At 48.6% G+C, this 15,719-nt stretch overlaps 1 protein-coding gene across 3 annotated transcripts; it reads left to right on the top strand.

Annotated features, from left to right (window-relative positions):
* Positions 1–7,491: 7,491 nt before the first annotated feature.
* Positions 7,492–15,236, top strand: GIMAP6 (GTPase, IMAP family member 6). Of its 3 annotated transcripts, none has more exons than XM_067041855.1 (4): positions 7,492–7,653; positions 7,761–7,867; positions 9,895–9,967; positions 12,308–14,474. In XM_067041855.1, the coding sequence occupies exons 1-4, from the start codon at positions 7,554–7,556 to the stop codon at positions 13,078–13,080; spliced, it is 1,053 nt and encodes a 350-aa protein (XP_066897956.1). In that variant the 5' UTR covers positions 7,492–7,553; the 3' UTR covers positions 13,081–14,474. The 3 variants fall into 3 exon arrangements, with proteins under 3 accessions (XP_066897956.1, XP_066897955.1, XP_058930774.1); XM_067041854.1 differs by having other exon boundaries at positions 9,895–9,979; positions 12,308–14,455; XM_059074791.2 differs by lacking the exon at positions 7,492–7,653 and having other exon boundaries at positions 7,662–7,867; positions 9,895–9,979; positions 12,308–15,236.
* The last annotated feature ends 483 nt before the right edge of the window (positions 15,237–15,719 follow it).

Genomic DNA, 15,719 nt, shown 5'->3' with positions numbered 1-15,719 from the left:
TGGGGCAAAGGAACCGTTTTGAAATAGAGCAGAGCATCTTGTTCTTCTCAACAAGGCCTGCCCTCAGGGGAAACCAGTTAACCAGAGCCTAACCTTCAGGGGTTTTATCAGAGCCTAACTAACCTGGAGGAAGAAAAATCTACAACTACAAAGTCAGCGCTAAGCCTTTCATGTAGGAAAAGGGAAATACCCACCTCCGGACCACTGGAACCCTACCAGGTGGGGAGAAAAAAACTGAAAAACACTTGTGAGGCTCACAGTCCAGAGGCAAAGGCTCACTAGAACTGAGATATAATCAAAGGACTGCAGAATACTTCTCCTCCCCCACCCCATCACCCCGTTCATTACGAAAGGCTTCCTTACAGCAGTTCTTGTTCACGTCCAGCTAACAAGAAAAATTGCAAGGCGTTAACTAAAGAGCCAAAAACATAATTTGAAGAGACAGAGCAAGCGTCAGAACCAGACATGGTAGGTGTCGACTGAACAAAAATGCACAGCCTAAAAGTTGAGAATTCTGTTTCGTTTGAGGAATTACTGGGGACTCTAGCTGGGGAGACAGCCTCTCAGATAGTTCTGAGGAACTATTCCAAAGAGGTAGTGGAGGAGCCAGGAGATATAGGAGTTTTTGTTGAAAACAAAACAAATGTGTAGTCAAACATGAAAAGGGTCAGTCACACAAAAACCAGACATCTCAAGTTAATGATGTAGTGCTATTCTATGTCTGGGAGGATGCAAGAGTCGGGGCTCACTGAAACCATTCCTTTGATGTGCATCTCAGCTGTCTAGGGCCAGTGTCCTGCTTTCCTCTATTCTGAATTTCCCTCAGGGCCCACTGTCGGGGGCTGCAATGCTGATGGCTTGATGGGCAACGTTCAAGTTTACTGAAATGGCACGCAAGATTGTTTTGTCCACACAGGAATCTTGGTATTATTAAACCAGGAATTTAAAACAACTAAGATGAATATGTGTGGACTCTAATGTAGAAACAGATGAGCCATGTAGCAGAGACATGGAAAGCCTAAGAAAGAACCAAAAATAAATGCTTGAGATCAAAAGGGATGTAACAGAAATGAAGAATGCCTGTGATGGGCTAATTAGACCAATCAGATCATAGTCTTCAGGACCAGTTGCTACTCAAAGAAACGAGGGATTCTTGGAGAAATGACTGATTCAAAGTCTGAGGCAGGAAAGGCAGGAAATGACCTGGGATCATCTTACAGAACTCTTTTTTTTTTCCATCTTGATTCAAACAAACTAAACTGTAAATAAATTATGAGATAATCCTTGAAATCTGAACTCTAATGAGAGGATATTTGATAAAATTAAAGATTTCTAGTACCTTTGATAGTGTGGTTATGTTTTTAAAAAATTATCTTTCTGTTTTAGATATGCATACTAAAATATTTACAGGTAAAATGATACAATGTCTAGTACTTGCTTCAAAATCATCCAGGGTTGGGATATACAGGAAACATGAATGGTCAGGAGTTGATATTTGTCAAAGCTTGGTGATGGATATATGGGTGTTTATTATACCATTCTTCTGTAAATGTCTGAAATGTTCTATAGCCAAAGGTTTAAGGTGTATGTATGCCTTTGCAGCCACTACTGGTATATACTATATTCCAGACACTCTGATATGCAGGTTTCATAGGAATATTTACTCCTTATAAATACTCTAGGGTGAAGGTAGTATTATTATTCTAATGTTACAGGTAAGGAAACTGTGGTTCAAAAGTACTGAGAAACTTGCCTAAGGTCATGGTGCTAAAAGGTACTGGGCTGAACAGGGATTTGAGTCAAAGGCTGTCTGACTACCACGCTCTCTCTTAAGCACTGCACACTACGGCCTCTTCTTGTTCCTTCTCGGACCCGACATTCTACACTTTACATCAGGTCAGAGGCGGATCAGGGGAAAATAGTCCACACTCTTTGCCAAATGGTGAACTGTTAGCAAGCCTGTCATTAGGGAAGGCAAGGAGGAGGGCTCACATTTCACAGATCGTTTTTCTCTCTCTTCCTTCTTGGGAAGCCGAAGGTGGGAGTCATAGTCAGGGGAAAAAAAGAAAATTTAAAAATGTTGTTACAAGTGGTTCTTGGAAGATCTAGAGGACCTCCAGGTGAAAGAAAGACTGCAAAGTGAAAAAGGCATGTGCTTCAGAAAAGAACCAACTTACGCTGTGAATCCAGATCCACCACTTCTAGAAAATTCCTTCAGCTCCCTCAGGTTCATTTCCCTCTGCTATGAAAAGGGACAATAAAACCAATCTTGCAGGGTTACCATGAGGCTTTCGTAGGATAGAAATCTCTGTAAAGATCTCTACGTTGCCTAGAGCATGGCAGCCACTTGAGAAGCCACAGCTTCTTGCTACAAGAAAACTATCTGAACTGGTATTTGCTTTCATTTAAAGAAAAGTGTGTTTGCTCCTTCTGGAATCTCTGACAACAGAAGCTTGGATTGGGTGCAGCCGATGAAGACAACATTTTGTATTTAAACAGAAAAAGAAAGTGTTGCCTGGTAATTTGATCGGTACTTCAGGGTTGCCTCGCTGAAACCTTTACCTCCATGCACCTGCTGTACTACTGAGATTCCCAAAATCTTAGTCATTGCTTTGGATTTTAGTGTTGGCTCTGGAAAACCCTGTGAAATGGCCCCAATTTTTAAAAACACAACTACAGCTGATTTACAATGTTATGTTAGTTTCAGGTGTATACCAAATTGATATATATATCAGATTTTCAGATTCTTTTCCATTATAGGTTGTTATAAGAGACTGAATAGAGTTCCCTGTGCTATACAGTAGGTCCTTGTTGTTTATCTATTTTATAGGTAGTAGTTTGCACCTGCTAATCCCAAACTCCCAATTTATCCCTCCCCCCCCCATCCCCTCTGGTAACTCTGTTTTCTTTGCCTGTGAGTCTATATCCGTTTTGCAAATAAGTTCAATTGTATTTTAGATTCCACATATAATTGATATCATATAATATTCGTCTTTCTGTGACTTACTTCACTTAATATGATAATCTCTAGGTCCATCCACACTGCTGCAAAGGACATTATTTCATTCTTTTTTATGGTTGAGTAATATTCTACTGTGTATATATAAAAATATATATATGTATATATATAATATATATATATATATACCACATCGTCTTTATCCATTCATCTGTCGGTGAACATTTAGGTTGCTTCCATGTCTTGGTTATTGTAAATAGTGCTGTTATAAACACTGGGGTGCATGAATCTTTTCAAATTCGAGGTTTTGTCTTTTCCAGATATATGCCCAGGAGTGGGATTGCAGAATTTTATGATAACCCCATTTTTAGTTTTTTGAGGAACCTCCATACTGTTTTCCACAGTGGCTGCACCAATTTAGATTACCATGAACAGTGTAGGAGGGTTCCCTTTTCTTCACACGCTCTAAAGCATTTGTTACTTGTAGACATTTTGGTGATGCTGAGACGGCCCAAATTTTGCTCCTCAGTATAGTATATGCTCTGGTCTGCTACTGAGATCCACCCCCACCGCCATTTCAGGACTGGAGCCCCCAGTCTCCCCGCTGATAGGACTGTTGATGGTGAGTAACTCACAGCTGACCCCCTCCCCATAACCTTGAGGCATCCCCTCTGGATCACTCTCAGCTGAAGAGATTCAGCTCCTCCAAGAACGCCCCCCCCCATCCCAGGGCAGTCACATCTTCTGACTGGTCGATGTAGAGGTATAAAGGCCCCCGTTTGGGACAGCTCTGTGCCACCATCGTAGCTCCAGCTCCTGGTAAGGTTGACCGAGGCCTCTGCTGTGACTCATCGTAGCCCAGCGTCTCCTTTCGCGCAGCCCTGCTTCCTTCACTCTCCCACAGGTTTTGATCCCAAGAGCACTCCTGAATGAATTTCACGCCTGCACATTTTCATCTCAGAATCTGCTCCTGGTGAACTCAGCCACTGATTCCCAGCGAAGCACACAGTGTAATCTTCCTCTCTTAGTTGGGTGGGAAGTGGGGAAGAATTGGGGAGAAGGGATCCTGGCTTAGCATCGGGGGTACCCAGGTTGTGGAACGTAGGGCTCGGGGCATTTCCCGGTGACTCCATCGTATGGGGTTGTTTTAGTCCTTCTGGAAGCTGGCTGTACTTACAGGTATATTTTCATCTGTACCTTAGAACCAACTTCCCTAACCAGTGTAAAAAAAGAAAATGGCAAGGACCTCTAAAAAAACTCGGCATTGAATTAAATGCATCAGTACACCTAGGAAGAATGTACTGACATTTTCATGATAGTGTTCTGTCCAGGCATGTTTCCTACACTTGCATTTTCTGGTCTATGATCTTGTGTGTGTTCATTAGTCACTTTCTTCTTTTTGTTTTCAATTTTAAGTTTTTTGTGGAGTATAGTATTTTTTTAAAAGATTTATTTATTTATTTTCCTTATTTTTTTTGGGGGGGGGCTGCTGCATCAGGTCTGAGTTGCAGCACTCGGGATCTTTGTTGTGGCATGCAGGAGCTTTTCATTACAGTGCACAATCTGCTTGGGTTTCTCTCTAGTTGCAGTGCGGGCTTCTCTCTAGTGGCGTGCGGGTTTGCTCTCTCTAGTTGCAGCGCGCGGGCTCCAGGGCACATGGGCCCTGTGGTTTGCGGCACGCAGGCTCTCTCGTGCGGTGCGCGAGCTCAGTAGTTGTGGTGCACCGGCTTAGTTGTCCTGCAGCATGTGGGATCTTAGTTCCCCGACCAGAGATGGAGCCTGCGTCCCCTGCATTGGAAAGGGGATTCTTTACCACTGGACCACCAGGGAAGTCCCCCCAGTATAGTATTAATAGAGGAAAGGGCTCATATAGGTTTACAGCTCACTAAATTGTCAGTTGTCACAAACTGAACGCATCCAAGTAACAAGCACTCAGCTAAAGACACAGAAAGTTGTCGGCACCCCAAAGCTGGGGTCCTCAACCCCTGGGCGGTGGACCGGTAGCGGTCCACAGCCTGTTAGGAACCGGGCGGCACAGCAGGAGGTGAGCAGCGGGCGAGCGAGCGAAGCTTCACCTGCCGCTCCCCACTGCTTGCATTACCGCCTGAACCATCCCCCCCATCCAATGGCATTACTGCCTGAACCAGCACCCCACCCCCTCCCTGTCCGTGCAAAAATTATCTTCCATGACACCGGTCCCTGTTACCAAAAAGATTGGGGACCCCTGTCCCAAAGGCTCCCCTTATGCCCTGTAGGGGTGATCTCTGGCTGAACTTGTAATAGCTTAGATTAGTTTTAGCTGTTCTTGTACTTTATATCAGTGAAATCATGCACTACGTACTATTTTGTATCTGGCTTTTTTTTGCTTACCCTTATGTTTTGAGATGTATCTATATTGTTACATGTATCAATAAACTGTGCATTTTCCTTCCTATATACTATTCCATTGCATGAATATAACCCAATATACATGATTTATAATGTGAAGATATAATTTATATAAATAACCCCATTAATTTGAACCATATTGTTTTTGCTTTTTCATTTTAAAACCATTTTTTTCAGCTATTTTATTTTCCAGGCTTTATTGGACTATAATTGACAAATTATAATTATATGTACTGAAGGTATACAACTTGATGATGTGATATGTACATTGTGAAACACTCACCACAATCAAACTAATTAACATATCCACCACCCCACGTAGTGACCATATTCCTTTCTTTCTTTCTTTTTTGTGTTGAGGGCATTTACACTGTTTCCAGTTTTTGCTATTCTGTGTATCCTGCTATAAATATTGTAGACATTCCCTTTTGTTGGCACACACACATTACTGTTGGATATGCACCTCGGGGTAGAATGGCGAAGGTTGACTATATGTGTATGTGATATTCAGGTTTCCGAGATACTCCACAGAGTTCCAAAGTGGTTCTACTAAGATACATTTTCACTAAACGTGGGAGATTTCTGCTTGCTTCATACCCTCAGAAGTTTCTCAAAGTTTTCTTTATTAGATTTTGTTTACACAATTTTAAAGTTTATTCTCAGGCTTTTTGTTGTTGTTGTTGTTGTTTTTAAAGTCATAAGTTATACATAATTGGCTATTGTTTGTATATTAGACAGTTTTTATGGTTTTTATTTAATTTTGCATCCATCAGTTTACTAAATTTTCCTACTGTTTATAGTAGTTTATCAGTTTATTCTCTTGATTCTTCCCAGATATATAATCATAGCATCTACAACTAATGATAATTTCACACCCACCTTTACATTTTTTATACATACAGCTTCTTTGTCTTTTATGGTTTCAGTATATATTTCCACTAGAAAAAAGTTTAAAATAGTGTTAGTGAACATTTTAATCCTCCAAACCACCATTAAACTTCCAAAATCTTTATCAAAATCTTTTTGTCAATAGAATACACTCCCTGAGAAATCATTTGGTTCCAGCTCTTTACAGTAGTTCCAGGAAAGAAAGGCGGGAATGAAGTATTCAAGTAACTAGAAAAAGTTCTTCAAAGCCAGAGCATAGAAGGAAAGAAAGATCCTGTGATAAAATGAGGTGGGAAATGTGGGAAGTGACCATACTTGGCCCGAATCACCTAAAGGGGGAGAAGAGGAGGAAAAGCTTAAAAAAAAAAAATGTGATGCTCACAGCCCAGGAACACAGACCCACTGTAAGAGTGAGATTCAGTCCCAACAGGATGCTTGCCCTCCTTCACTCCCTACGCCACATCGGCAGGAGTCCAGTATGAAAACAGTGAATTCAAGCTGAGAGAACCGCAAGGCACAAGCTCTATTTAAGAAAGGGTTTTAGGGAAACCCACAGACAATGGGGGAGACAAAACAAGGGCACTAGAGGAAACTGAAGCCTCTAGCACCTACGGCTACAACAAACATTAAACACAGCTCATAGCCAGATCCACATCAAATCTCACACCACAGGCCCTTCCACCTCGGTTCCTAATATGTGACACATCGTGTCTGGCTTTCAACAACATTACAGGGCGTGCTCAAGGGCAGGAGAAAACACACAAAGCAAACATTAGAACCAGACTCAGATGTGACACAGATTTTGGAATTTTCAGACACAGAATGTGTGTGTGTGTGTGTCTGTGTGTCTGTGTGTGTCTGTGTGTGTGTGTCTGTGTGTGTGTGTGTCTGTGTGTCTCTGTGTGTGTGTGTCTCTGTGTGTGTGTGTGTGTGTACACACACATGTAGAGAGACTTATAAAGAATTGGCTCGTGTCGCTCCTGGTCCATGGGATTATGGAGCTGCTGAGTCCCAAGATGTAGGGTCAGCAAGCTGGAGACCCTGGACAGCCAGCCGAGTGGCTCAAGGACGAGCTTGGGGGAGGAAGAGAGACAATGAATATCTGTCGTGACCCGGAAGGCAGCGGATGTCTGCAGGAAGCGGGTAATTCTCAAAAGAGGGAGGAAATCAGTAAAAAATCATTCTCCTGGCACAACCGTTTCTGAGACACGGGCTGCTTTGCCTTAAGCCTCTGAATTCTAGCTGTGCTAGTTCCGAATACAAATAACAGCAACACGTGAGTTCTTGGCCCTGTGCTGCTGTCAGGGCTGCAGAGGAAATGCTGCCGGCAGAGCTTTCTGAGTCTGGAGGGCCCCGCCGGGGGCGTTCCTACCACTTCCTCCTCTCCCCCCTCACAGCTCACGGCTGCGCTTGCAAGGGTAGTTCTTGAGCTGAGCTTTCAGATCACATTTTGCTGAAAAACTGTAAGCTATGTCCTCTATCTATTCATACGCCTGGGACACTTTCTTTTACCTTCTCCATGCAGCCTGCAACGTGGCAGCTCTAAAAAGGGAAACAAAGAATGCAAGAGTGCCTGCGACCCCGGGAGACACAGGCCATGGCCATTCCTCCTGCCCAGGGGGCAGCGGGGTGGTAAGTCCAAGGGTGTGGGCGCTGTGTCTGTGTGGGATGGGTATTTGTGTTTGTGTGAGTGTCGTGTTTGAGAGTGTGTAGTGGGGATGGTGTGGGTAGTGTGTGTGTGTGTGTGTGTGTGTGTTGTATATGTCTCTTTGTGTGTAGGTGAGTGTATGCGTGTTTTCTGGGTGTGTTATGTTTGTGTGTGTGTGTTGTAGGTATGTTTATACATTTGTGAGTATATGTGTGTGAGTGGTGTGTGTGTCTTATGTTCGTGTTTGTGTTTGTGTGTTGTGTTTGTGAATATATATGTTCATGTGTGTTGTGTAGGTATGTGTGTCCGTACTTGTGTGTGTGTGTGTGTGTGTGTGTGTGCACGCGTGCCTGAGGTACAATAAGAGGAGGCAGGGCTAAGAAGTCAGGAGAACTTTGTACCCTGCCTGGAACTCACTGCTTTCTCCTGGGCAAGACGCTTCTGTGAGTTTCACTGTTTTCCTGAGAAACCTCACAAAGGTGACGTATCTGTTCCGTGTTGGAGACAAACACTGTGGCACGTGGCACACACGTGATGCCCCGTTGGGCAGGGCGTAGGCTGAGGCGGCCAGGGGCCGGGCAGACGTGCTGTCTGGGCGCAAGGGTGGAGCGCAAGGTCTGCCTCACCCATCTGCCCTGGTCCCGACCCGGCCTGTATCTTCTTCTCACCATCCTTCTCTCTAGAGGAGGAAGGAGGTTTCCTGGGTGAAGTGCTGCCTCCATTTCCACCAATGATGTAAGGGTACCAAGGACAAAGAGATTGCGGGATCTCCAGTTTGCAAAGGTGGGGCTGGGGGGGTGGGGGGGCCCTTTGAGAGGTAAAAGCCTGCGTCCTCGTCCTCGCAAGAATGTGGCTGAACGGGTCTGAGTGACGATGTTCACCTGGCCTGGTCACTCTCCCTGGGAAGTCACCAAACCTCCTGGGCTGGCTCCACTGTCAGCTGACATCACTGAACCCCCAGTCCTGCGGCCACAGCCCTGCAGGTCCCCAGCCAGCCCCTGGGGTCTGGCGAGGACTGAGGTGGTGGGTCAGGTGAGCAGAGAGCCTTAGCCCCCCAGGGATGCTGTGGCGATGGGAAAGCTACGTCTATGGACGTTTCCCTGGAGGTACCAGCCCCCTCAACTCAGAGCCTCCCTCCGGAGAATGTCACCTGACTGTGACTGTCTCTGAGTGCCCTACACATTCCAGAGAAAAAGCCATGGGGCCACACGGTTCCCTCCCCATCCCACAGAGAATACCAAGCAGATACCACATGATGGGCTCCTGAAACAGGGACCCGTGTCGGTCTGCAGGGTAGCACGGATCGAAGGCAGGACACGCTGCTCTCTCCGCAGGATGACGCGAGTCCCTGCGTGGGTGACACGGCCCTCCTTCGCAAAGACGACTAGGAATCGCTCTACGGAAGGTCAAAAAATGGGTTGGAATCTTCTACAGGGAAGAGATGTCACGAACATGTAGTTGTGGCCCAGCCTTCACACCTCCAGGGACGCTGAGGCCCAGGCGGTGCGACCACCTAGTTGCCGGCCTGGGGAGGAGCGCCGAGTCCCCCGGGGCCCCGGCAGGACCGGGACTGGACCCCTGGAGGAGAGGGAGCCCGTCTGGGTCTGCCGTCCTCCTCACCGCCCAGCTCTTGGCCTCTGCGGCCCTTGCTGCCATGCTCTCCCCATAGATCGTTCTGACCCCAAGAGCCCCCCACCAGCCCCTCCTGCAACCTCCTGCTCACGTCCTCCAGGCACGCTGGCCACTGCTCCCAGGACAGGATCTGTCAGGACACATCCCTGATCCTTCCTCTCCATCACAGAATCACCCCCAAATGGAGACCACAGTGCGGGGGGAGAAAGGAGGACCCAGGGTCCCTGAAGGATGTAGAGGGTGTCGTAGACTTGCCCTCACTCCGTCTCACCCTCCCAAACCAATGCAAACAACTTCCTTTTGGCAAGAGAAAGGCAAAAGTCAGGTGCCTCTTAAAACTCGGTGGAAAAATCAGTAAGACGTATGATTATTTTTTTAGGAGGAAGCAGAATATGATGACCTCTTTCTCCCGGAGAATCCCGAGGAAGGGCCGTCTCAGGATCCTACACAAGGTGGGTCAGGAGGTAAGACATCTTTCCAGCAGACGTGGACTTGAGAGAGGCAAGGCCGGGGGACCAGCGAGGTGCAGGGGCTGCGCTGGGAGAGGCAACCGGAGCTTGCACCTGTCAGAGGTGTCCCCATCCGGTGGCCATCGGAGGGCGTTTGGGTTGGGCCTCTCTTCAACCCGGCCAGGTAGGAGGGAAAGGCCCCCGCGGGGCACAGTGGGCTGAAGGGGCGAGGGGCGGCAGCCACCGCCCCTCCGCTGAGGCTCAGGAAGGGTGTGCTGAGTGGGTGTGAAAAATGACCCGCCCCAGGCCTCTGTGTGGCCATCTCGCTGACTCAGGTGTGAGAGCTGTCGGGGTCAGGAGGGCTGCAAAGCACTATGGACAAGCTGGATGCACTCAGGTGCCCCCAGCACCGGGATCCGTCTTCCCAAGGGGCTCCCTCCCCACCAAAGCTGCTGCATCAGGGTCAGGGGCTTTCATGGGCTCAACTTCACCGTCTAGCCTGAGGAAACAGGATCCAGGAATATAGGAATGCCGGAAATCCATCCACTTTCCTGGCCAGAAGAATTGATTTGTGACTCATCATACATTTCAACACGACCGATGTTTTTCACTATATAAGCTTCAGTGACCTGAGCCATTGAGAGAAAGCCACATTAATAAGCTGCATAGAAAAATTACAATACAAGCGCCGACACCTGATTTCCCCTTGTTCTGCAGCAATCGAGATTAAGCATTACTTGAAAAATCTGGCTTTAAAGTCCAATGGCGTGGGCACCTCCAGGCTTGCCCAGACGGGAGACCCCTGTCTCCCTCCGGCTTCACATTGGAGGCGGAGATGAACACTGCACCTTCCCTGCTTCTGTGAAACTCCCACCCATTCACTCGAATTCCTTTCAAGCCACCTGAGGGAAGCTGGAGGGAGCCAATTATCATCCAGACAGAACTGGTCGGTGGGTCAGCCAGCCAAGGGAGAAAGGCAGCAGAAACACGTTGCTGGGAGATTTGGAAGAAGGCAGTGTCAATCCTACTTTCAGGAGGCCGGGGCTCTGTCGCTGAGACACATCAACGTCTTCAGTGTGGAACAGACTTGGAAGCCGGCTGGGGTCTGGCTCTCCTCTATGTGCTCTGGCTCCTGGCACCTGCAAGGCCACGAGAAGGGAATTCCCTTCCTGCACTCCAGCTCCGGTCATTTCTAAAACGTCTGCACATTGGGTTTCTAAGTGTTAGATTGGCGTGACAAAGCTTCTCTCAGCTGATGGCTCTGACGTTCTGCTGGGTGAGAATGTCCAGCCCCAGCTCCAAGGATGTAGCTTAAGAATGTGGCCCCAGTGTGCAGCTGTGCTGTGGAGCTGGGGGTCGGGCTGAAAAGAACCCACCTCACAACACTCCTCCCTGGGAAAACTGAAGGTGCTGTGACGTGGTCGATCACGTCCGCGAGAGGACCGGCACAGAGGCTGCGCGCTTTCAATTTCATCACTCCTCTGAGAGGGGTCTCCAATCAGAGGTACTCGAGGAAGCTCAGGGTCCCGGTTCTTGACGGGATGATTCCCACATAGGTGACCCTGAGAAGGAGTTTCAAAACCTAAACATAAAATGTAGCTTTCTACCATATGATCCAGCAATTCCACTTCTGGGAATATAGCCCAAAGAATTGAAACAGATATTGAACATATGTGCGCTAAGGTTCATAGCAGCATTATTCACAATAGCAAAAAGGTGGAAACAACCCCAAAGTCTCTCTCTGTATATATGAATAAACACAATGTGGTCTACACCTACAGTGGAATATTATTCAGCCTGAAAAAGGAGGGAAATTCTGACACATGCTACAACGTCGATGAACCTTGAAAACATTATGCCAAGTGAAATAAGCCAAACACAATAGGGCAAATATTGCCTGATTCCCCTTACATGAGGTCCCTAGAATAGTCAAACACATAGAGACAGAAAGAGTAGTGGTTATCAGGCGTTGGGGGAGGGAGGAAAGGGGCGTTAACGTTTAACGGGGACAGGGTTTCAGTTGGGGAAGATGGAAAATTCTTGAGCTGCATAGTGGCGATGACTGCACAACAATATGAAGGTACTTAATGCTACACCTAAAACTGGTTAAAGTGATAAATTTCATGTTATGTATATTCTACCATAATTTTTTTCTAAAAGTTACAAAAAAAGAGAGAGGGAAGGAAAGAACGTGAGCCTAGGACACGTCTCAGATGCTGAGGCTGGTCTTCCCTTCTTCAGCCACCACCCCCCCTCCCCGCCCCGGACATTCTGCCCCTGGTGAGGCTAAAGCGGGTGGATGGGCTCTAACCCCGGTCTCCCACCTTCTCTCGATGCTTCCAGGGCTGAGGGAGGATGAAGGGACCCCGCAGAGGCTGAGGCTCCTCCTGGTGGGAAAACCCGGAAGCGGGAAAAGCGCAACAGGAAACAGCATCCTCGGCCGGAGAGTGTTCGAGTCCAAGGTCAGCGCTCGGCCCGTGACCAGGGCCTTCCAGCGCGGGCGCCGAGCGTGGGCGGGGAAGGAGCTCGAGGTCATCGACACCCCCGACATCCTGTCCCTGGGGGCAGCGCCGCTCGGGGCCGCTCGGGGCGTCCGCGAAGCCCTCGCCTGCTCCTGGCCGGGGCCCCACGCGGTGCTGCTGGTGACGCAGCTGGGCCGCTTCACCGAGGAAGATGAGGCGGCGGTCAGGCGCCTCCAGGAGCTCTTCGGGGAGGGCATCCTGGCCCGCACCATCCTGGTGTTCACGCGGAAGGAAGACCTGGACGGCGGCTCCCTGGAAGAGTACCTGCGCGAGACGGACAACCGGGCACTGGCCAGGCTGGACGTCGTCTGTGAGCGGCGACACTGCGGCTTCAACAACAAGGCGCAGGGGGCGGAGCGGGAGGCGCAGCTGCGGGAGCTCATGCAACAAGTCGAAGGCGTCCTGTGGGAGCACGAAGGCCGCTGTTACAGCCCCCGGGCGCACCCCGACTCCCGGCGCCACGCTCTGCTCCAGCGAGAGCAGGAGGGCCCCGAGGCGGGGCTCAGCCACGAGTCCCGGCGACGGGGACTGTGTCTCATCCAGCAGGAGTCTGCGCACGCCGACACACAGCTCGTGGAGGGGCCGCCCTTCTGAGACGCAGCGGACGTCGCGCAGCCACGGCTGCGCGCTGCCAGCCTCCCTCGGCCCCGGAGCCTGGCTTCCAGCTCCTGGCTTGCTCTCCACATGCCGCAGGCCACGGGCCCTCCCGGTGTCCAGGGCAGGGTCTGGGCTGGCGAGCGGCGGTGTGCGGGCTCCTGAGTTCCCAGGTCCTTCCTCGCAACTTCCAGAACACGCGGGCCCTCCCCCCTCTGTGCCCCTCCATGCTCACGTCTCCCTGGCACTCCGAGTCTGCAGTGGAGCGCCGATAGAGCCACAGCTTCCTGCGGGCAGGCCCGCGCCTCGTTCGTCCCTGTAACTCCCGCAGTGCCCTGGCCACTGGAGTCACCGCTTAAACGTCGATGTAGCAGATCAGTGTGGGATGTCGACCAGGTGTCTCTTGGGCTGCAGCTCCTGGGCTGTGTCCTCGCCCGCAGAGGGGGCAGGCATGATTACTTTTAAGGCCCTGCGCCATGGGGGGCAGGACAGGCACTGGGCCGGGGAGGAGAAAGCAAGTAGAAACGGGAGGGCTAGAAGGCGCAGCCCTCTTAGTCGCTCTTGAAAGAGGCCACCCGATCGCAGCAAAGGAGCCCCGTGGGGACCTCTCGGTGGGACAATGAGCAGAGCGGAGCAGGGGTATCCAGGGGGCCAGGGCTGCTCCAGAAGTGGAGCCTAGACCTGGCTGCAGAACATGGAGGCCCCCGGAGGTGCCAAGGGGGCTCGGGCAGAGAGGACCACTTCCCTGAGGCAGACTCGGACTAGGGAGGTCACGCACCTGTTACCGCCCCTCGGGTTGCCTGCCGTCCGGCCGTGGAGAACAGAGGCGATGTTCAGCCCCGCCTCTGCTTCACCTGCAACCGCTTCCCTTCTCCCTTGAGAGTGGGGAGAAAGTGTGGGTGGGGTGTGGCTTGGTGTGTAGGTGCATCCCCAGCAAGGTATCTTGGTGCATAGAACGGGGGGGGGGGGGAGGCAGAGAAGAAAGGGAAGCTGCAAAGAAAGGAAGCAGGTGAATGATGTAAAAAGTCCTGGGGGCAGCCTGCCGGGCTGATGGGGAGAGCCCTCCAGCACGCGGCTGTCGTCTTCTCCAGACGCAGCGGACTCCTAAGAAAGCTTAAGCATTTCTTTTGCTGAAAGAGTCAGACAAGTGTCTCGAGGCAGAACAGAGACTTATTTTGGTGTATGCTTAAGATAGACAGCCTCTGTGCCAGACCATTTATTAAGTAGGTGATCCGTGTAGCGCTGAACTGGAACGCAACATTTATCATATGATGTTAAGTTTTCATATGCCCTAAGATCTCTGTCAGGATTTTCGATTCTGTTCTTGTCTTCTGACTGTTCTACTCCTGCATCAATAAAACATGGATTTGATTAGAGTGGCTTTGATTATAATGTGACACCGATTTCCTCCCCAGTCTCCATTTTTGTATTTCCTTTGTTATTTTCAGGCATTTATTCTTCTGTGTGAAAGTTAAAATCGCTTTGTTTAATTTTCATAAAAGAATCTTGTTGGGATTCCAGTTGGAATTGTCTTACATTTATGTATTGAATTTGAGAGGATTGGAAGTAAGATAAGTCAAAGAAAGACAAGTACTGTGTCATATATATCACTTATGTGTGGAGTCGAAAATGTCAAACCTATTTAAAGGAAGAGTAGAACGGTGGTTACCAGGAGGTAGGGGCACAGGGGATAAGACTGGTGGTATTTAAGGGTACAGACTTGTAACAAGCACTAAATAAGCCATAGAGATCTAAGGTACAGTATATGGAACATAGACAGTAACATTGTACTCTAAGTATGTGATATGATGAATATTGTTACATCAGCAGCCATACTACAATATATAAATGTACCAAAGTAACACCCTGCACACCTAAAATTTACACAATGTTAAAAGAAAATCTTTAAGTTACGTTAAAAATCTAAAACATAAAAAAATTGGGAGAATTGGTAAATGGCTCCAGGATAAGTGAATTAAGGCCATCTTTTTTCTAAGTGAATAGACTCATGACTTCAGAGCTATTGAAGGAAAAGCTAAAATCATTTCCATTTCCTTTAGGAGAAGAAGATAAATTTCTTTAATTTAGGTACTTTTGTTTGAACTCTGCTGGCTTGATTGATTGCATAATGGAAAATACAAGCACTTGACCAAATGACACCCATCCAGTGACTCTAAATGGCGCGTCACTCAAAACATGTCATTCATTAAAAATTCTAGGGCTTCCCTGGTGGCGCAGTGGTTGAGAGTCCGCCTGCCTATGCAGGGGATGCGGGTTCGTGCCCCGGTCCGGGAAGATCCCACGTGCCGCGGAGCGGCTGGGCCCGTGAGCCGTGGCCGCTGAGCCTGCGCGTCCGGAGCCTGTGCTCTGCAACGGGAGAGGCCACAGCGGTGAGAGGCCCGTGTACCGCAAAAAAAAAAAAAAAAAACTAAAGGAATTGTTTAAAATTATATTGAATATGGGGTCTTCTCTCCTTTATTACTAAAAATCAGGAAAAATACCTCCCACGACTTTTCAGAAGGAAAAGTCATGACATACTTCATGTCATCACTCCCTCAGCATCAGAGAACGGAGAAGGCATGTGTCGGTATGTTCTGGAAACTCCATGGTCTGTGTACCAATAGGAAAGAAGTGGTGTG

Source organism: Kogia breviceps, chromosome 9 (assembly GCF_026419965.1).
Source record: "Kogia breviceps isolate mKogBre1 chromosome 9, mKogBre1 haplotype 1, whole genome shotgun sequence".
Classification (NCBI taxonomy): Eukaryota; Metazoa; Chordata; class Mammalia; order Artiodactyla; family Physeteridae; genus Kogia; species Kogia breviceps.
This window is presented reverse-complemented; position numbering and strand designations above follow the sequence as displayed.

Bases quoted from the DNA above. Each gene is read 5' to 3' on its own strand.
- GIMAP6 (XM_067041854.1), top strand. From the start codon at position 7,554: ATGCTGCCGGCAGAGCTTTCTGAGTCTGGAGGGCCCCGCCGGGGGCGT. The intron at 7,868-9,894 runs GTAAGTCCAAGG...TTATTTTTTTAG, and splicing joins GCCCAGGGGGCAGCGGGGTG to GAGGAAGCAGAATATGATGA. The intron at 9,980-12,307 runs GTAAGACATCTT...CGATGCTTCCAG, and splicing joins TACACAAGGTGGGTCAGGAG to GGCTGAGGGAGGATGAAGGG.